Source organism: Tachysurus fulvidraco, chromosome 4 (assembly GCF_022655615.1).
Source record: "Tachysurus fulvidraco isolate hzauxx_2018 chromosome 4, HZAU_PFXX_2.0, whole genome shotgun sequence".
NCBI classification, from domain to species: Eukaryota; Metazoa; Chordata; class Actinopteri; order Siluriformes; family Bagridae; genus Tachysurus; species Tachysurus fulvidraco.
In genome coordinates, this window is record NC_062521.1 from 6,211,297 (window position 1) to 6,231,227 (window position 19,931).

The 19,931-nt window shown below is 40.1% G+C and overlaps 3 protein-coding genes across 10 annotated transcripts in view; 1 reads left to right on the top strand and 2 right to left on the bottom strand.

Moving 5' to 3' along the window:
- The first annotated feature begins 438 nt into the window (after positions 1 to 438).
- Positions 439 to 10,467, top strand: rab23 (RAB23, member RAS oncogene family). Its single transcript, XM_027165686.2, has 7 exons — positions 439 to 980; positions 4,818 to 5,037; positions 6,070 to 6,155; positions 6,306 to 6,462; positions 6,561 to 6,643; positions 7,131 to 7,223; positions 7,788 to 10,467. Exons 2-7 carry the CDS (start codon positions 4,883 to 4,885, stop codon positions 7,925 to 7,927), a joined length of 714 nt encoding a protein of 237 aa, XP_027021487.1. The 5' UTR covers positions 439 to 980; positions 4,818 to 4,882; the 3' UTR covers positions 7,928 to 10,467.
- Positions 10,468 to 10,470: 3 nt separating this feature from the next.
- On the bottom strand, positions 10,471 to 13,730 carry bag2 (BCL2 associated athanogene 2). Its single transcript, XM_027165687.2, has 3 exons — positions 13,257 to 13,730; positions 12,409 to 12,518; positions 10,471 to 12,312 (listed from the first exon to the last, which is right to left on the bottom strand). The coding sequence occupies exons 1-3, from the start codon at positions 13,379 to 13,381 to the stop codon at positions 11,918 to 11,920; spliced, it is 630 nt and encodes a 209-aa protein (XP_027021488.1). The 5' UTR covers positions 13,382 to 13,730; the 3' UTR covers positions 10,471 to 11,917.
- Positions 13,731 to 13,998: 268 nt separating this feature from the next.
- Positions 13,999 to 19,931, bottom strand: part of znf451 (zinc finger protein 451) — a 6,717-nt gene continuing 784 nt past the window's right edge. For 2 of the 8 annotated variants that reach the window (XM_047812026.1, XM_047812025.1), the window contains exons 2-12: positions 19,796 to 19,895; positions 18,910 to 18,984; positions 18,274 to 18,387; positions 18,070 to 18,184; positions 17,827 to 17,977; positions 17,535 to 17,661; positions 17,266 to 17,425; positions 17,002 to 17,146; positions 15,354 to 16,855; positions 15,197 to 15,259; positions 14,911 to 15,075 (exon numbers count right to left, since the gene is read on the bottom strand). In XM_047812026.1, the coding sequence (XP_047667982.1) occupies positions 14,942 to 15,075; positions 15,197 to 15,259; positions 15,354 to 16,855; positions 17,002 to 17,146; positions 17,266 to 17,425; positions 17,535 to 17,661; positions 17,827 to 17,977; positions 18,070 to 18,184; positions 18,274 to 18,387; positions 18,910 to 18,984; positions 19,796 to 19,852 (2,643 nt within the window). In that variant the 5' untranslated portion in view covers positions 19,853 to 19,895 and the 3' untranslated portion in view covers positions 14,911 to 14,941. Of the gene's footprint in view, positions 14,190 to 14,219; positions 15,076 to 15,196; positions 15,260 to 15,353; positions 16,856 to 17,001; positions 17,147 to 17,265; positions 17,426 to 17,534; positions 17,662 to 17,826; positions 17,978 to 18,069; positions 18,185 to 18,273; positions 18,388 to 18,909; positions 18,985 to 19,795; positions 19,896 to 19,931 lie in introns of those variants that run through there. The other 6 variants (XR_007140330.1, XM_047812028.1, XM_047812029.1 and 3 more) reach the window with 6 other exon arrangements.

Sequence of the window (19,931 nt, forward strand, 5' to 3'; positions counted from 1 at the left end):
CCGCCCCTTTTTGCTAGGGGCGGGGTCAGGTACTCTGTCGCCGTCTCTGCAATGCATACGTTACTGCTTAGCCAGCAGATGCGTCTATGGCGTCGCCATCTTGGAGAGAGCAATAGAGCTATGTTTAATTTGAATTCAGTGAATAGACTTTCTCAAATTTCTGTCACAATGAGCAACATTTGGATGTAAATTTAATTACTTTTCAAAGGTGAAGGTTCTGTCATCATATGTATTCTATTTAGGAGGAGTTTTATACTTTATTAATCTTGAACATGACAAGGCAGGACTATTATTATTATTATTATTATTATTATTATTATTATCGTTTAGTAAAGTTTTATTTTTAACTTGATCCCAGTTATTAAGCTAATAGCTAATGTTTTTTTTTTGTTTTTGTTTTTTTCCTTAACAGCTGGTCTTGTAATTGAGTAGCACTGATTTATTTTGTCTAACGCTTCCTATTATAAGTCAAATACAAGCAGTGCACAAAAGATCTATTGAGTCTATGGAAGTGTACCGTTGAATGAACACCATAACTTCCAAAGTGATGATATGATGGATGGGTGCGATTGAGAGCTCTGCCAAACACACCACAGCAAAAATCGACTACTCACTCTCGCCCTTTCCAATATGGCGGATATTTTGACGTATTAGAGGCGCCACCAACAGCAGCCAACGCTTGAACGTGAACTAACAGCTAATGCAAAGGAAGGAGGCGGGATTTTTTTTTTAAGAACACGGGTGGGAAAGAAAGCACATCGAGTAAAGACAAGCTCTTTCAGCATATTTACATTAGATGTAGATGGTTAGCGAGATCAGTAAGCGTGTACAGACCGAAAGCAGCAGGATATATGATTTAACTGTGAAGATTTGCGACGTTTTGCGACACCGGAGCTCCGGCGAGTCCATGAACGCGTCTTGGGCTTTCTGTCCAAACTCAAGAATGTAGCGGGAAGAGAAACCGTTAACGCCGAGTGCAGGTAAGACGAGATGTTTTCACCTTTTATATGCGCGTTCAAAATTTAAGCTTTTGGTGGTCATGGATTTAAGGCGATGAAGCTGTTAGCTGTGATGCTGCTAGTTATTGTAGGTGTGTGTTTATAAGCTAGCTAACGTTAACGGTGCTCCTGCGAGGTGTTTATTCCCCTTATACTGCCTGCAAAACCTGCTCATCGGTCCTAAACACACAATCTAAACGATTTAACATGTCTCCAGACAAATAACTCGTTACAACGGTTTAATATTCGACTTATATGTGAACAAACACGTTCTACATTAGCTGTTATTTCATTGAGTTCACGTACACACACTTCCTTGGTTACACGTTGCTTGGTGGCATGTCAGGAGTAGAGCCTTACACACACACACACACACACCTCATGACCACCTGTCCACACACACACTGTTTGTCTTAACCTAAAGTAGATAATTCACGTGTAAAATGTCTCCAATTGATGTCACGGGCCAATTGACATATTCCCTGTTTTGTCATGGTAATTTAATCCGATTTAATCTTAATTTGACTTTTGTTTAGATATTTGGAACAGTAAAGACTTTTCTAAGAATAGAATACAAGTAAAGAAACAGTCCATGTGGGCGTACGGATGAGATGAAAATCCTGGTGTAATGGTTAGGACGTTGGGCTCTGAACACAAAAACACAAGCTCAGTTCCCACACAAGGCTAAAGAGGGAACTGGCAAAATTCTTTGGGCTGTGGTAGATTAGTGGTAAAGGTGTTGGACTACTGATGGGAAGCTTGTGAGTTCAAATCCCAGGTACAAAAATGCCCCCTTTCCACCAGAAAGAACCGGGTGCTAGTTCAAAGTTGGTTCCACTGGCGAGTCTTCTAAGAACCGGTTTGCCTTTCTATGGGCTAGAGAGCCATCACAGAGCCAATTCTTACGTCACTGTATACAACGTTACACAGCAACATGAGCGCAGGAGCGGCAAACACATCAACAATGGTAGATGTTGCTTTACTGTTAATGCTCATGGCTTTGCGAACCTACATTGGCATCCAAACGTGTCAAATCCTGATTTAAACTGATTTAAAAATGGCGCTGATGTTCTCTTTTGTCTTGTTGGTCATGGTAACCCCACCCACAGCCCCTGACACAAGCGGTTCTTAAGTCTAGACCAGCAATGTTTTGGTGCTACTTAAGAACCACTTTTGCCGGTTCAGAACCGGTGTTTTGGGTGTCGATAAAGAAAGAACTGATTTTAAATTAGGCTTTGGCTCTGAACCAGCACTCAAACTGCCTTAGTGGAAAAGGGGCACAAGGTTCCACTGCTGGGCCCCTGAACAAGACCCTTAACTCTCAATTGCTCAGTTGTATAAATTGAAATAAAAATGTAAGTCACTCTGGATAAGGGTGTCTGCTGAATGCCAGAAATGTAAATGTTTACACAAATGTTCCACACCAGGGTGGTGTGATGCATGGCCTCTTAGGACTTCCTTACGGCCCAGTGGGAGGCGGATTATTTTCACAAAACCATGGTGAGGAGTCTTATTCCATTTAGGAATATCTGTGACAGTTGAGCGATCTGATCTGTAGGAGCTTGCAATGTTTATTCACGAAGAGCATGTTGTGTGCATGGTATCGGTTTATTGGTAGATTTAAATGGAATGTCTGAGAGATACTTAAGCGAGTTAGTTACTTGCTAGTCATTTCCTAACTTTCATTTTTTCTGTCCATTGTGCTTTGTCTCTCTCTTTCTCCGAAAACACAGCGTAATTTCCTGAGAAATCATAGAACTTCCCCAATGTTGTGAAGACTTTCCTGAAGCACAAAACTTTGCAAAGCCCTGTGACTGGTCAAAGTTTTTGGGAAAACATCCGAGACATAAATATTTAAATGAATGTCTCCTAACAAAATCCTCACATCAACAATCAGGTTTTTCTTTGCTAAACAATACATTTAAAATACCTTTGAACTGAGACTAAGTACTATGAATGGACTAATATTGAAGTGCATGTGGGACAATCAGTGGTGATCAGTGATTGGTTGGCTGGTGATTGAGAACAACAGTGATCAGTGATTGGTCCGAGGGAACAGTGGTGATCAGTGATTGGTCCGAGGGAACAGTGGTGATCAGTGATTGGTCCGAGGGAACAGTGGTGATCAGTGATTGGTCCGAGGGAACAGTGGTGATCAGTGATTGGTCCAGTGATCATCTTATAGATCACTAAGTAACTGATCTGAGTAATCCATCATTTTATTTTACTTTGTACCTTTTGCTGTTTCTTGGATGAAAGTTTTGCTTCTTCATTTATAAGACCAGAGGATTGATAGGTTTCTGGTTAGTATATACAAACCATCTTGGCCAGTGTTCTTCAGAAAGATTGGCTTGTTGATAACATTCCTAATAAAGTGGCCTGCAGTCCCTGGTGTCTCCTTGACCAGGGTGTTCTTGTCATGTATGAACATGACGTGCATAAAAGCTACTTTATCTGAGTGGCTGTTGCCACCACAACCAGCTGCTTGCAATGGCACCATGACATCTCCAGACCTCAGTAAGTGTCATGTGATCTTGTGAATAGTCATAGTCTTCATTTCTGAGCATTTCTCCAGCACTGAATCGAACTAAAGGATAATGTTGGATGTCCAGCAACTTTGAAAAAAGACAGTACAGAAACCTGGATGTGCAACGCTTCTTTCTCTTTTTTTAGTCAGGTATTGTTCGTTTGCTTCAGGTTTCCTTCATCTGATCATCCACATGTGAACATTTCGAAAACTTTTTGAAAAGGGTGTAGAGAAAGAATAACCGCTCAGCTATGATTCAAGAGATCTCATGATTTCGCTCAATCCCAGATGATTCCCAGATGTAGTGTCCTTGAGCAAAGCGTTCCGCTCTGAGCCGCTGTATCAGTAGCTTCTACTTTTGCATGGAACTTAAAGCACTGTTTCAGATAATCTGCAATGCCTCCCAGAGAGGGACAACTGAACACCACCCGGTTTCTTAACTCGCTTTAATGGTGTCCATGTTGTGACACAGAAGCTGAACATGATGATACATCAACCGTATTCATTTACCTACTTTGGTTAGGTTTTAAATATGTTTCCTATTTTTTTAAAACTGTATCGTATTGCTGCAACAATGCGGATTCTGTCTCGCACTGGTGGCTAGTTGCACCGCTCCTGCGGGTATCGTTGTTGCGTCAGACAGTCCCGCTGTATTTAGTTACCTTTCTAAGAGACAAGAGTCAAGAGGCCTCTGTAATGTAACAGAATAAGCAAGCAGTGCGGTCTCTCCAGTGTCCTAACGTCTCTCCTGTGGTTTGTTTTGTTTTCTTTAGTTTCATCTGGGCAGCACGCACAGCTTTTAACCTTTAATTAGGATTATTATTAACATCATAACATTTAATGTGCCATGTAAAGTTTTTTTTTCTAGAAAAAATGACAGGATATATTTATCAGGATTTATGTTATGTTAGTGATATATAACAATATATTAAAGACAACAAAACAAAAGATGTGGTTTCGGGCCTGTGTCTGGAATGGAATTTGTAGAAATTCGGTATTAAATCTACCAGAAGCTCAATAAAATGGTCTAAAAGCACCAGAAACTCTTTTTGTATCTGTTGTGTACACATGTGAAGCATGTGGAAAGTACGCCATGTGGACCACACCCTAGACCAGACAGCTCTGTCCTTTAGTAGGAAATAAATGGGCAGAATGGTTGACCCTAGTAATACATGCTCTTGTGACTTCAGCATGTAATTTTTTCAGCTCATGCCAAACCTCCTGCCATAAAGGGTTGCCTAGGAACATCTGAGGACACCGTTTAAAAGCTTTCTTAAATTTGTTTCAAACAGGAACCTAAACAGAGACTATTACGAGAGAGCACGAGCCCAGGAGTTTTCCAGTCGAGCTCGCAGCCATGTTGGAAGAGGATATGGAGGTGGCCATCAAGGTGGTGGTCGTGGGCAACGGTGCTGTAGGAAAGTCGAGCATGATCCAGAGATACTGCAAGGGCATCTTCACCAAGGACTACAAGAAGACCATTGGTGTCGACTTCCTGGAAAGGCAAATAGTGTAAGTGTTTGTGACTGTGCTCTGTTTGCTCAGCCATATTGCGCTGAAACTGGTTTATGAGTTGTTGTTTTTTTTTTTTTTTTATGTGCTCTGCTTTCCACTGTCTTAGTCATCAGTGGATGTCTGGGTTTCCAGCCTTCCCTGCTATTCATCTGACTCAGCTCTTGTACATATGGCTCTTTTTATAAGCCTGTCATGTACCACAGAAACTTGTTTAATGGCATGGGATCAGTGCTCCTGTAAGCTCATATATATATATTATATGCATGTATGTATGTACGTATGTATGTATATGTATTGTGGCAAGGGTTTGACCATCTTGATTTTTTTGGCTTCACCTTAATCAGAGGCTGCTGTGGCTAATAATCTGACTCATCCCTGCTAGTCACTGTGTGTACAAGAATGTCCAGAGAAATCAACAACGAAAACTCACTAAGCTGGAGTCATGCTGTCAAAGCCGTGGCGATACAGGAACGAATTATTTAATTATTAAAGACTGAGGATGTGGTGCACAATGCTTTACCCCTGTATAAGTTTCCGTTTTAAAGATCTTATCCGTGTTTTGTATTGATTCTAAATGACAAAATTAGGTTGGAGTACGATTTTGTTCATCACATATTATTTCAACCTCATACTTATTGTTATTGTTTAATATTAAGCTCTGTATTAGGAAATGGATGTAGTTTGAAACCAGGAAACATTTCTCCTAGAGGCTGACCTCAGCTGGGAAAAAATCTGTGGCGCTCTCACAGATCTTGTTTGATCATGATAAAGTGCCAGAGAAATCAATACGTCCCAGTTGTTGTAGGAACGGATATGATGAGTAAGCCTGTAGGACTGCAGAATAAATAAAATATAGAAAATAAAAAGGGTAAGAGCAGCAGTTCATCATTGTGTAGTTGTCTATAGTACAAATCTATAGATTCATCCTAGTTACAGAGATGGTGCAGCTTGTCAGTTCTCTTCCCTTCAGTAAGGATTTATTTATTTATTTGCTAGTCTGTGATCTCTTTTGGTTGACGTGTGTTTCAGAGTAAACGATGAGGATGTGCGGTTGATGTTGTGGGACACAGCAGGCCAGGAGGAGTTCGATGCAATCACTAAGGCTTATTACCGAGGTAGGTAGCACTGTACTTTTTTCACCTGGTCTCTGGCAGAAAATCTCCTATAAAATACACCTCCATGAATTATTAATAATGACTAAGGAATAAATACTGGATTATTGAAAGCTCTGCACTTTTGATTTTTAAATTACGTGCACTTTGTAGGTGCCCAGGCCTGCGTCCTCGTCTTCTCCACCACGGACAGAGAGTCGTTCGAGGCCATCAGCAGCTGGAGGGAGAAAGTGGAGATAGAAGTTGGCGACATTCCTACCGTTCTGGTGCAGAACAAAATCGACCTCCTGGATGACACGGTGATAAAAAAGTACGGCCTGCACTTTAGTGTAGAACTGGAGTATAATGTATATTTATTGGTCATCCGTGTCACATCAGTGCATTAACACTTCCACGTTGCCGTCGCAGTGAGGAAGCAGAGGGTCTTGCTAAGAAGCTCAAGTTGAGATTCTACCGGGCTTCAGTGAAAGAGGATCTCAATGTCAACGAAGGTTTGTACCATTGTGACAGAAACATGACTGAATATGTTACAGGACCAGACAATGAGGTTGAGTGAACGAAATGACATCACTGCTTATAGTCATCAGTCATCGACAGCCAGGCGCATTAAGCCTCAAACAAACTACACTGTATGACTAAATATCGTAGAAAATGCCTTGTTAGATATTGTGTGATATTAACTACGTTTGCCGGCTGATGCAGAATTTATTTTTAGCAGCTAGCTAATTAAAAACAGGTTAACAATATCCCACTGTAATATTAGTGCTGAAGGAAGTTATAGCCTCATAAGATTTATCTGTCAAGGTTAATAAGGCTCTTCGTATCGGTGTTTCAGGACACAGTTCTAATAAAAGCAATAAATTCGTCACCCATAATGAAACGCTGTTTGGTCGAGACACTGTTCCTAAGAGTTAAATGTAATTCTACTCTCAGCTGTGGTGTTTCTGTACTGTAACAAACTGTTATTCTTTGTGGTAGTTTTTAAATATCTAGCGGAAAAATACCTGCAAAGACTGAAGCAACAGACTGCTGAAGATCCCGAAGTCGTTCACACATCAAGCAATAAAATTGGTGAGAACTAAAACTGACATTTGTTTAACTATAATCTGCATCAGGTTATGAGTTCTCATTGACCTTTATGTTTCTAACAAAAACACCAGGTTTATGCTCATATGCTTTTTCTGATATGTTGTTGTTTCTATAGTAACATCTCATTCCCATGGACTTCATGCTTAAAGTTAAATAACGGAGTTGATGTAACAGAAAAACATTTCATTGTTGATGTGGTGTATTTGGTGCCAGTCAGTAAAGGGAAAGTCGTCAGCAGGCTTTAAGCTGAATTGTATTTGTTGGAAGCATGATGCGGTGTAAGAGGAATAAACCACATCAGGTCCTGCTGTTACAGAAAAACAATTTACTCCATTGTATTTTATTATAATGATACTTTTTTCTCTGTGAAATTTTGCAGCACACGCATCCATGTATTTCACCAAACGTGACATTTTGGTAAAGAAAATGATCTTGAGCCTTTAGCAGATATACTGAGAGGATCCTCCTGCACGTGTACATTATGAGATGGTGACAAAATCGTCATCCAAGTCATTATAATCTGTTTGCTTCACTTGTGTTCAACAGGCGTGTTCAACACTAGCAGTGGCAACCAACCGAACCAGAACTCCAGCGATCTCAATGGCCGTGAGGTCATCAACCTGCGACCGAACAAGCAGAGAACTAAGAAGAATAAAATCGCCTTCGGTAGCTGCAGACTTCTCTAGAACGTCTCCTCGTACGCGTTATGCCTTGTTTGCCTTGTAGGTCTGGGTGACGCGCATCATCACCAAACACTATCCAGAGTCCGTAAAAGGCTACGTCTCAGTGTAAACACTGTCAGTGCGGCGGTGGCGTTTAAATTGAGGTCAGCTTTTTCACACATTGTCGTTTCGTTACACGTCTCTGATTCCTGTGGATGAGTCTCATGTCACGTGATGGTAGAAGTAAGGAGGAATGTATTGTGTCAGTGGACTTGTGGAAATGCATTTCCCAGTTGCTTGTAAAGCAGCAGTGGTTTTGTGACACAGATGCGTACGTTTTAATCAGATCTTAGGGATGATGATGATGATGATGAAGAAGCAGTTCATGTTGCTTTTATCACAGACAGACTATCAAAGTAGATTTGCATTTTTAAAAATAAAATAAAAAGATTAACAAGGGGAAGAAACTTTTTCAGAACAATAGAGTCTAAAACCCTTTTTGAAATAGATGTACTTTGTTTTTTCTTCCCAGGTTGATATGGGTTAAATGGAACGAATTTTAAGTTGATACATTTAATAACATCAAAAGTACGTTTGTGTGTTACTTTATACCGTGTAGAGCAGGGTAACTAACACGACACGCATGCTAACGCTAACACGAACGTGTCGTTCACTTTTTACTCCAACCATCTGTGCACTGGACTGTTTTCTCTTTCGTGCAATACGTGTGTAAAGGTGTAGAATTTGGTAACACATCATTCCATAAAAATAATTTGACGTTCTTAAGGAGTACTAAAATCGTTAGCATTAACAGTGCCAAAAAAAAAATGTTTAAACTGTATGTACTTGTAAATATTAGTAAAATTTTAACTTCAGAGAATGTGACCACACTTTAAGTATTTTAGTGTGATCTGATCTTAGTGATCTGATAACATGCAGCTTGTCATGACCAACACTAGAGTTTACTGATGCACAGCCGAAGACCAGGATCTGTGCAGACCTTAATATTGATGCGATATAAAGTTCTGCTGCTTGTAAACACTAACAGTACAGAATTCTCCATACAAGCATTGGTATACGTTGTAAGTGATCAGTATGCTGGGTTAAATTTTCTGTAGATTCACACTCTTGGGTTTAAAGTTCCTCTAAATCAGCAAGGGACCCATTTAATTGGAAAAAAAAAACTCCCTACAGGATAATGAACATCCGTTCCTAAAATTAGCCAACTATGTCAGCAGCACAATGCAGTGCGTACAAGTCAAGAGGTTCAATTAATGTTCAATGTAATGTAAGATCAGAATAAGGAAAATGACCGGTTTGTTTGTCAGTGCCTGATGAGCTAGTAAAAGACTTTTGATCACTTGGGATTTTCACACACAAGGCAGTCTCTCGAGGTACAACAGAACAGTGTAATCTATTAATCAACAAGTGCTTTGGGAGAAAATGCGGAGAAATTAGAGAAGAATTGCCAGAGAGACTCAAGCTGACAGGAAGGCTACAGTAACTTCACTGCTCTTTACAGCCGTGGTGAACTGAAAAGCATCTCGGAGCACACAGCATGTTGAGCCCGACGGTGGTTGGGCTACAACAGCAGAAGATCACAACAAGAACAGGAACCTGAGATAGGATCAGAATTCGGCATCTAGAGCTGGGATCCATGATTGAACTGCTGACACAGCAACTGATTGGATTGGATTGCTGTCGAAGTGTATGGTGAGAGTGGAATCCAACTATTCATATATTAGGCTCAATATTTAATCATTCAAGCTATAGAACTAAGCTCTAAATAGGGGGCATGGGGTTGTGGAGTAAGGGGGTGGTACCCCATGAATTCCACTATGAACATTCGCTTACTTCACGTCGTCATTTTAAACTATTTGCTCTATCCCATCTACAACCATGTATGAAACTGGCTCAAGTCTGATTTCTGATCAGATCGTATTTTCCTGAGGAGGAAAAAAATCTTATCGATTACATCAAGGCAGGAAAATCAGAATTGTCTGATAATGTGAACATAGCCCATTTTTGCGTTTTACTCGAGAACTCATTCATTCGGTTTAACATAATTTAATAAATAGATATATTTGTATAGGAACTTTTGTCGAAAGACACTCTTACATTTATTCATTCGATTGACGCTTTTAATTAAAGTAATGAATGGACGTACGACACGCAGCCGATGAGTAAGCGTCTTGCTTACAGAAGCTTCTAGAATCTCCAGCTTAAGTTCTGAGGGTTTCCCTCCCACACACAAAGCACAGAGAGTACTAGAAGATGCATTAAGATAACATTCGTTTGTAGTTTCTATAATTTCTAGAATAATCCTTGATCAGTCTCTAAAGTTATGAGAAATAAAAAAAACAACAACAAACATTTACGCACAACATGCATGCCTTACATTCAATTCATGGATGAATGTGTTCTAAACGGTACTTAGCCACAATGACCAGCGAGATGTTTACAGTTGTAATCAGCTTTATATGACTTTGCTCTCTTTGTATTTTGTAATTGTGTGTAATCTAATCATTAACTCTTTTGGAATATAAAGATTCATGCCTTCATTATGATGGATTCCAGGCACTTTATTTGTCAAAAGAAAGAAAAATAAAAGGTCACTTTATCACAGAGCACAAACTCGAGAATACGGTTCATGAAATTATCGAGTATATTAAAATATTCCATCTGTTACGACTGCTCATAGTGGTTCCGTGTTTTTTGCTTTCGGTTACGATGCCTTTATATTAAATGTAAACTTGACAGTTCAAGTAATCGTTAGTAAACGTAAGCATTCCTGCACTCACTGTTCTTTAAATATTTCACAGAGATGTTATTTTAAAAAACAAAACACTATTGTGTTAACTATTTTTTTTCCCGTTCCGCTTGAACGTGTCTTATCTGGTGTCACTTTGTACATTTACGTCTTTGCTCTGGTAGATGGTAGTCATTTTACAAATAAAGAATCTATTTTAACGGTCCGTCTCTATTTAACATATTTTATATATTGCAAACAATTTTTTTCTGTATTGTATAGACCTGTCTATGCTATATTCATGATGTGAACCGCATTGTTATATTTTCAATAACTTTCAAATACAGCATTGGTGGGGAAATGATTATGGAAAATGAAACTTTCTCTGCACGTGGACTTACATTTTGCAGGATCGTTAAGCTGAAATTGTAATAGTTTGAAGGTAAATGCTGAGATATTACATCGTGTTGCACTAGTAACACTTTGGAGTGTTTGTTCAGTGGCCAGTCTACAGCACTTAGCACTTAAACACGATCCCATTTCCATTTACAAGATCTTCTCGAGCGTCGTTCTAGACCATGTGACAACCTTAACGGCTTTATGAAGAATTCCATTCAAGCAGGATGGCAGACGAGGTCTAATTTAAACCCTCGGCATGTGCACACCGTGTGCAATTTAAAATACATCTTAACGTTATGTTCTATTGCACCCCTGACGTATATATCTGGAGCTGTATTCGGATTAAACCGTTAAGTGGGCGTGGCCTATGGCTGATGTTTGGTTTGGTTTTGATTTTAAATGCTTTCTTTCCTGGATAATACTGAAAAGTTCATAATTGGTCTCAAAATACAGATGTACACAGGACTTAAAATCTAAACTACATCTAAACAGTATTTTCTTGTTAATCTCTCAGGTTTCAGCACTCATTAATTGGGTTTTGGTACTAGAAGACAGTTAATATAGAAACAATTGCAACATGACAACATATCCGTTTTCAGGATGTGATATATATATTGCCATAACTTGCTACTAAATGTCTCTAGCTCAAACTTTTTAATTGAGTTGCCCCTGGTACAACGCATCAAATACAAGATTAGGTGTGATTCTGTTACTGATATGTGAAGATGTTACTCAAATGAAAAGATGCCCAAAATGGTGGTATGAAAGTAAAAGTTTAGCACATTACACCCAAACATGGTGAGAAATGAAAAGTTGAGCAGATCCCAGTGATTAGTGGGACATGGAGTTGTCTAAACCCCATGTCATCATTTGCCATTGGCACATTTGGACTCCTCCACCTTCTGGTTATCCATGATCTTAATGGTTTTCTCCGCGTTGTCCATGTTCCGTATGAGTGTCTCGAGTCGCCGTTTGATTTTCTTCTGGTCTTCTAGTGCGCAGCTGATCACAATGCTCTGGAATTTCTGGTCAATGGGAACATGCGCTGCCTCCGTGAGGCAGGAAGCATGAAGCGCCTGTAGCTTCTTCCTCGCACTCTCCATGTCTTTGAGCACTTTAGCAGCGACCTCGTCGATGATTGCTGTAGCTGCTCTCAGAGCGCCTTCCTGCTGTGTGTTCCGGATGGTGTCTACTGAGACGGTCACCGTCAATGTCCGGTTCATGAGTCTGCTAGCGGTCAGCGTGAGTTCTTCTCGTTCTCCTGGGGGTGCAGGAAAGCAGGGAGTGTCTCACTTCTGCACTTATGGTTCTATACTCTTGATTATACACAAGAGGTTTAATTTATGTGTGGCCTTACCATCACAAATGGTCCGCATTTCCTGGCTGTTCTGAATGGAATGGATCGTTTCGATTAACCACTCCCTTTCTTGTTCCATGGCTGTGGCTGCTTCCCTTAGTGCTTCCACCCTGAGAAACACACAAAGGTTAAACAGAATACAGGGATACTATAAATATCTAAAAGTAAAGCAGGTAAACAACATAAATGTTAAGCTAATTCAATTAATTAAAATCTACATGATCTCTTACCTTGCACATTGCATTTATGAACACTTTTTGACAAAAAGACAGCAGTAAACTTTTGGGGGAAGTTGAAATGCACAGTTTGTAATATGTAAATATGCTGGAAGCCCCAAACTGAATTCATTACAGTCTGTACAAATGAATAATTTCATAAATAGGTTAAAAATAACCTCAACTATATTAAAATATGTGGAACTGCCTGGAAGAGGCTCTGTGCTGATAAGCCAAATCTACATGGCTGTATAAACTGTTCAGAAGAAGACATACACACACATAAAAGAATAGGTTAAATGAGATGTTCAATAGCAATCAAGTCTTGTAAGCTGTGTAGCTCTGCAAGGCTTGACATGATGAACTCTGGTGTAGCCTGAAGCCATCAGTGTACCTCATGCTGCAAATGGTATTTATAGACTCGCACGAGCCGCAACATTTTTACAGCTGTCCTAGTTTTACTCGTGTCAAAGTTTTCTCTAGAAATACTGGAAATGAAAGCGTACACTCGTATATCTTATTGTTATTATTTTAGGGTAAATAATTCTCTCTCTCACACACACACACACACACCCTGCCTGACGTCCTTGTGGACTCTGTCTTTTGGCTGTAATGTCCAAGCCACGTACTTACCTCAATTCAATTTCATCCAGATTCTCCAGTAAGCGTGTGGAGCGATCTGCCATTGACATGGATCTACTGAATTTGCCCTTTGCAGCGTCGGTGTTCATTCTAGCGCTGATTTTAGCTTGAGCCATGTCGGCACTCTGTGTCCGTGTGTGTGTGTGTGTGAGGAAATCTGAGTGAACGGCGTGCAGCAGCTTTTTTCTCTCCTCCTATTCACTCCAGTGCTTTCTAGAGTTTTCCTTGGTGGGACAGAGGCCCTGAGGAACATCTCCAAACATGGGCTGGAACTTCCCAGGGGTAAACACACAATCCTCAAGACCACAGAAAAGGGTGGGATTCTTACCAAGACCCCTCAGAGGAGTCATTGTAGTGTGTGTGTGTGTGTTAGGTAATTACCAAAATAAATAAATGGTAAGGTCATGCTAAAATGTGTGCTGAATTGTCACTATTTCTCTGAGAACTTAGTGCTTGGGTGCTGAACTGATTTCACAGAAGGACATATGATAACATCATAGAGCAGTTTAAACTAAAATTCAACTCAGTGTTTCATAAAACAGATCTTGGCTCTCATTGAAGATCAAGTTAATTTTAATGATGCACATTATATAGATAGATAGATAGATAGATCTCTCTCTATCTATCTAATATATATATATATTAGATAGAGAGAGAGAGAGAGAGAGATAGATAGATAGTTAGATAGTTAGTTAGTTAGTTCAGGACTTATTTTAAATAAAATTGCCAGAGCTAAGCTTTAGTTCTTTATTTTCTATTTTTTTTTAGTTCTTTATTTTAGAACACATTGACAAAAAATATTTTAACAGCTCACAGTCATTACATGAACAACTCAAATGAAAAGAAAAGACAAATTATGTGCGTGTGTGTGTGTAGCTTCTGATCAAAAGTCCACCAGGCTTCTCTTCAGAGCCTCTTCCATCTCTGTAGAAATATGAAAAGAGAATTAGATATGGATTCATTCACATGTACAGGTCATGTGCAAGGGAAACACAGGATAATTCGATGTAACAGATTTAAATAAAAAAAAAAATGCTAATATCCAATTGGTAGAAAAATGACTGATCAGATAAATATCAGAAAATGTGTAGATAATTTTGATGTATGAATTATGTGGTTAGAATTTTCCATGTAGGTTCCAGGATTTTCAGAAATCGTTCACTACTGAATCTTAAGTAATATAAATAGTTGTTTGTTCCCTTCCTATCTAGAGATTTGAAGGAGAGATGTGCCGTTATTAACAGAAAATGCCTCACACACAGTTAAGCTCTAAGTCTAGCTCTTGTGGGAAATGTAATCTGGTGGAAGTGTATCATGGTTAGCCAACTGGATCTGACTAGTTCAAAACCAAGAACCTACAGATTTGGTGGTTTGTCACAAATATCAAGCAAATCTTGAGTTTGATTTGGTCATCAGTTGGATATGCACTTCTCTTCTACTTTGTAACAGCAATTCTTGCCTAGTACTGCCTCTAGATAAAGAGAACCACGTGCTATGTCAGTCATGTCAGCCCCAAACACCACACCATGTAACAAGGGATCAAACAGTGCTCCTTATCACCCAAGCTTCCATTTATACCTCAAGCTGATTTTGGACATGCTGGTACTTCTTTTCAAAGACACAAAGCTAGTGAAAATAAACACCTGATTATTAAATGCAAGCTCAGTCGTACAATTTTAGGAATTATGTCCATATTGAGGCAACCGGTAAAAAGGAGAATGCCTTGACCCACCCTGGTCAAATGATGTTGGCTTTGTTGCTTCTTCTGCACTTAAAGCCAAAGCCAATTTTATTTCCTCATCAAATTCACCTGAGGAAACAAACGGTTTTCTGTGAACACACACATTTTGAAATGCACATATGTACAGTATATTTAATCAGATCACCCGAAATGAAAAATAACCAGAACTATTAGACCCTTGTGAATTTACCCTGCTTATCTTCGGAAATGGTGCTTGAAGCAATGGCTGTCTTTACATCCTGAAACTCCTCGGCTAGAAAAGGGAATAGATCAATGAGTAGGATAATCGATTATTCTCACTTTGTGACATGTGTCTGGAAATGATTAAGAGATAAACCTCTCTTAACCTTTTGTAGAGATTTCCTCCGTGTTCAGAATCTTCATGAGCAGGGGGTCGTCCTTGCTTGATCCACCACATCGAGAGGACATACACGGTTCCAGTAAGCAGTGATGGGCATGGTAATGTGAGTGGAACCCGGGAACGTCCTTATGGCTCTCGGAACATGACTCGCAGACGACACTAAAGCTTTTGTCCTTGCCCAGGGCCTCGTGCTTCAAATGTATGTGTGTTTTCATTTCTGCGTAAGAGGCTGTTTTGGCTTCACATTGTTGACAGACATATCCACATTTGCCTTCTATGGCGAGCTGCTTCATGCATCTGGTAAAGGTGGACTTGGTTTCGTCTTTGGCTTTTTGCGAGCCCATGCATGGACAGAGTTGGGGAAGGCTTTTACTTGTTGTTGGTATCTCGTCGGAACTGTCTGGGACTGAAAAAGTTCCATTTCCTGTTTTGTCCAAGTGGTAATAATCCTTGCTGTGCAGGCTGGCATAGTGCTCAAGGAATTCCTGCTCAGTGTCATATAGCATGCTGTCGCAGAGTCCACAGAAGTAGCGAAGGAGCAGCTGATTATTGTGCTCATTAGCACAGTGCCGGCGGAGCGTCGACTCTTTGAAGAACTTCTGCGGACAGTGGCCACATGCGAACCTTTGAAAGCTGTGACTGGTCACATCGCTGCAGTGCTTGAGGACCACGGATTCAGAGTCAAATATTTCCTCGCACATTCGGCACAGCCACCGTTGTTTGCTTCTGATATCATGTGGAGTGGAAACAGCTGGCCTGCTGTTGACAGTGGTGGATGGTTTCTGAGAAGGACAAAACAACTTTTCCTTTTTAGTTTTTTCTCTTTCTTCATAAAAGGTGTGCCCTTTATGGGAAACACCAACATGAGACAGGATGTGCTCAATCCTTGGCATGTCTAATTTGCACAGCCTGCAGTGGAAAAGGAAGTTGGACAGATGAGCACCACCGTGGAACCGGCTCATGTGCAAACGTGCAATGGACGATTCGCCCATTAGCTTACCACAGACGGCACACTTGTGAAAGATTTGGTTGGCTGCTAGAAGATGCTTGCTAGCTTGATCCTCTTCCAGGAACTGTAGGCCACATTCACAGAACCAGGCAATGTTCGAGGCTCTATAACATTCAGTTTGAGGACTTGAGTTGGAGATTTTCTGCCGCTTGGCAGGGGACCAAAGACCGTCGTTTTTGTCTCTTCTATCCTTATACGATGAAGATCTGGTTGCACTTGGATGTTTAGAGGAGTGACTGGTGGTAGCCTTGAGGTTTTGTCGGATTTCGCCATAATTGCTGTACACTAACAGTGCTCGCGCCATGCTGCGGATCATCTCCACCTCGTGCTGAGTTTGTTCTTTGTGTTCCTCTATCTGACTTTGGCATAGGAAGATTTTGGAGCAAGCAGAGCACTGGCCCAAAACTGTGAGCTGCTTCATGACTTCAGCCACACTTTGATCACCTTCTGCAAAAGCACAACCTTGTCTGCAATGCACACTGGGGAAACACAAACGGTACAATAGCACCACATACTGTAAAATAATAATAATAATAATAATAATAATAATATTGGATAATTCATCCTCAGATGAGTGACAAATTGTCAAGATGTTTCAAATGTAATATAAAAACAGAATGCTTACTTGAAGTGAGCCTTGGCTTCCATGTGTGATGTAAGCACCTTTGAGCAAACTGTACATCTGACAGTAAATGCGATATCTTTACATAAAGCAATTAGCCGGTTCTTTGCGTATCGTGGAACTGGAATTGGTCCTGATGACTTCATCTCTATTATGAAAATATTAATAACACAAGTGGAGTGAGTTCATTTCCACTGTCCATTTAAAGGATGTATACGGTCTATGAGATATGTAAGTAAATTGGAGGAAGGCAGCATATTCACTAACCGTGTAGAGAGACAGACTGTGTGAAGTGTTTTTTGGCTGTTATGTGCTGAAGACACTCATCTTTGATGTTAAAGAGGAGGAAACAGGCAGGGCAAGCGAAGCAAACAATCACCTGGCAGGTCTGAGAGCTGTCATGACCACCAGTATCAGACAAGGACACCTGCAGTGGTAATCAAACACAACAGCTTCACTTCAGTTATTTATTATCATCAAAGCAACAGACTTGTATCTACTCCCCTTAATCATTAATGGGGGGAAAAAAGCCAAACCTGAGAGTCCAGATGCATTCTCCAGTGCTCTCTGGTGTCAAAGTGACACCCACATGCGACACAGGCATACACAGAAGCAGGGTTGCCCTTAAGCATGATAGTAGGGTCACATGGAGAGTGATCAAATCTACAAATTTAACACATGAATATCGACATCTGTGTTTTGGTGCATACACGAAGAGATAAGTTGTACTACTGTACTCCTGTGCTAAAGCCATACAGGCCTGCAGGTCTGTACGCAGGTAATCATAGGTACAGGTAGGTGTAAGTCATATGGATATAAAACTCTTACCTTTTAAGGTGACCCTCTAGCAGAGGGCCATTTTCATATACCCTTCCACAGTTAATGACAGGGCAGGTTTGAGGGGAGGATCTTATCGAGGGACTGGGAGCAGATCTGCGCCTCCAGCCAATGCCATTATTAATGATACCAGGCTTTAATCCTGGAAAAAAACGTTTGAAGTGTTCACGTTTTGCTTGACACACAAAACTCTTCTTTACCATCTTTCTGTAAGCTATTTAAGGTAATGTCAACCTGGCATTTTCAGCCAGATGTCCACACAGCGTTTGGCATCATTGCTGTCCTCGTTGCTATATTGACTCGCTGCCAGCTCGTGACGGCCATGAGCTTGCTGCGAGATCATCTTCTCCTAAAAGGGCAAATACGAATACTTCGATTGTCATAAAAGTAAATCATTTTTTTCCTTCTTCTTTTTCTTTTTTATTCAAAAGTACAGACCTTAAAGGCTTTACACTTTTCAGCCCGCTCCTGTTTCTCAACAGCTACCTGGCGAGCCAGTCTGTCCAGGGTTGAAGCTGCTTGGGCCTTCTGTCTGTCCACCTGATCCTCAATCTGGCAATGGAAGGAAAGCAGATGCCGTTGTAAGTGTAGACACTTTGGAACACACTGCATTATGATCAAGAAAAGGGTTTTAGTAAAATACTAAAAAAAATAGATCTATAGAAAAATGTGTGTATGTGTATATTACACACACACACACATACAGGTCTAATATATATATATAGGTCTAAAAAAAACTATTTAATATAAACTGTAAGGCAGATATTAGCATAGACTATTTGGTTCAACAATCAAGTGCACTTAAATCCCTTTAAATAAATTCACAGATTCACAGTCTGAGTGTGGATATAACATTACATATAAAATACAAACATATTTAGGTTTTCGATAGAATGCTTGTTCTATCGCTGTCCATATTTAATCACCTGTAGCTTGTTAACTGCAATTAAACCTGTACATCTTCCCAAGCAATGTTTTATGTTGTTTCTATATTTTTGATCCTACATTTAAGTAAATGGTCCAACAACCATGACTGCTCCTAACATTTCTAGGCCCTGAATGTATGACACACACCGTACACACTCCTGCATCATCCTCTCCTTCACTCAGCAGGTCAATACACTCCAGAACAGGTCTAAGTGGAACCTCCTGAAAGTAAAGGAAGATATTAATGGTCACATGTCACTAATCCAGTTTGTACATGATCAGCTGAGACCTGAACACCTGGCTAACATGACGTGACTGAACAGACTCGCCTTACAGACCATTTTCAGTTTATTTTTCCGCTAATCGTTTAGAAGGACGAAGTTGGACGTTGTTTCGCTAAAGGCGATAGTTGATCTTATGCTCTCTTGTCCATAAGATGATGTTGCTGCTTACTGGAAGTCTATGTCTTGTGGTTAACTGCCTGTAATTGCTCAGTCTTGTAAGTCTTCTCTTGATTGTTGACTTTGACACCCTCCATGATTGTGAAATGGTTGATCTTCACCAGGGGAAAAATTTGTCTCTTATTTATAACAGTTCTTTTCCATGAGCCTCTTGGGCTTCGGTGATACTGAGCACACCAGAAAGAGCTTGTTTCCACACCTACTGTTTTTGCTATCACTTTAATGTGTTTGCTCGGACTTGCTTCAGGCTTCGTGTGAGCTGAAGATGAGAATCCACAAGAGAGAAACCTGGAGGTATCTGGAGAGCTTGCGTGTTGAGAAAAGGTCTCAGATAGAAAATCTCTCTGTACCTTAATGCTTTTATTTTGGTCAAAAGAGGTTGCAAGTCCAAGCCTACATGTAAAAGATGTGCATATCGATTTAGGGGAAACTGCACAGTGCAGCTTTTACTGCATTTTTAACAAAACGTTATGGGGCAGTTCTTATTGTTATAGCCCTGTGTAGAAGTAGCAATGTTTGTGTGATTGAGGTGAAGGTTTCATCTGTGTGTCAAAATGCTCTATTAAACTTACAGACACAAATTCAACATCATCTTCCTCTGTGTCTTCAGTGCCAACATTAGTGGACATTGTTTTGTACGTTTTGCTTTGTTTTACTCCCTGCGTTTTAGATCTATAAAGAAAAACAACAACACTATTTTAGTGATAA

Excerpts from the sequence above, each read along its gene's own strand:
- rab23 (XM_027165686.2), top strand. The coding sequence starts at position 4,883 with ATGTTGGAAGAGGATATGGAGGTGGCCATCAAGGTGGTGGTCGTGGGC. Across the intron at positions 6,644-7,130 it reads GGATCTCAATGTCAACGAAG|TTTTTAAATATCTAGCGGAA; the intron begins GTTTGTACCATT and ends TCTTTGTGGTAG. Across the intron at positions 7,224-7,787 it reads CACATCAAGCAATAAAATTG|GCGTGTTCAACACTAGCAGT; the intron begins GTGAGAACTAAA and ends TGTGTTCAACAG.
- bag2 (XM_027165687.2), bottom strand. The coding sequence starts at position 13,381 with ATGGCTCAAGCTAAAATCAGCGCTAGAATGAACACCGACGCTGCAAAG. Across the intron at positions 12,519-13,256 it reads CTGGATGAAATTGAATTGAG|GGTGGAAGCACTAAGGGAAG; the intron begins GTAAGTACGTGG and ends TGTGTTTCTCAG. Across the intron at positions 12,313-12,408 it reads AATGCGGACCATTTGTGATG|GAGAACGAGAAGAACTCACG; the intron begins GTAAGGCCACAC and ends CTGCACCCCCAG.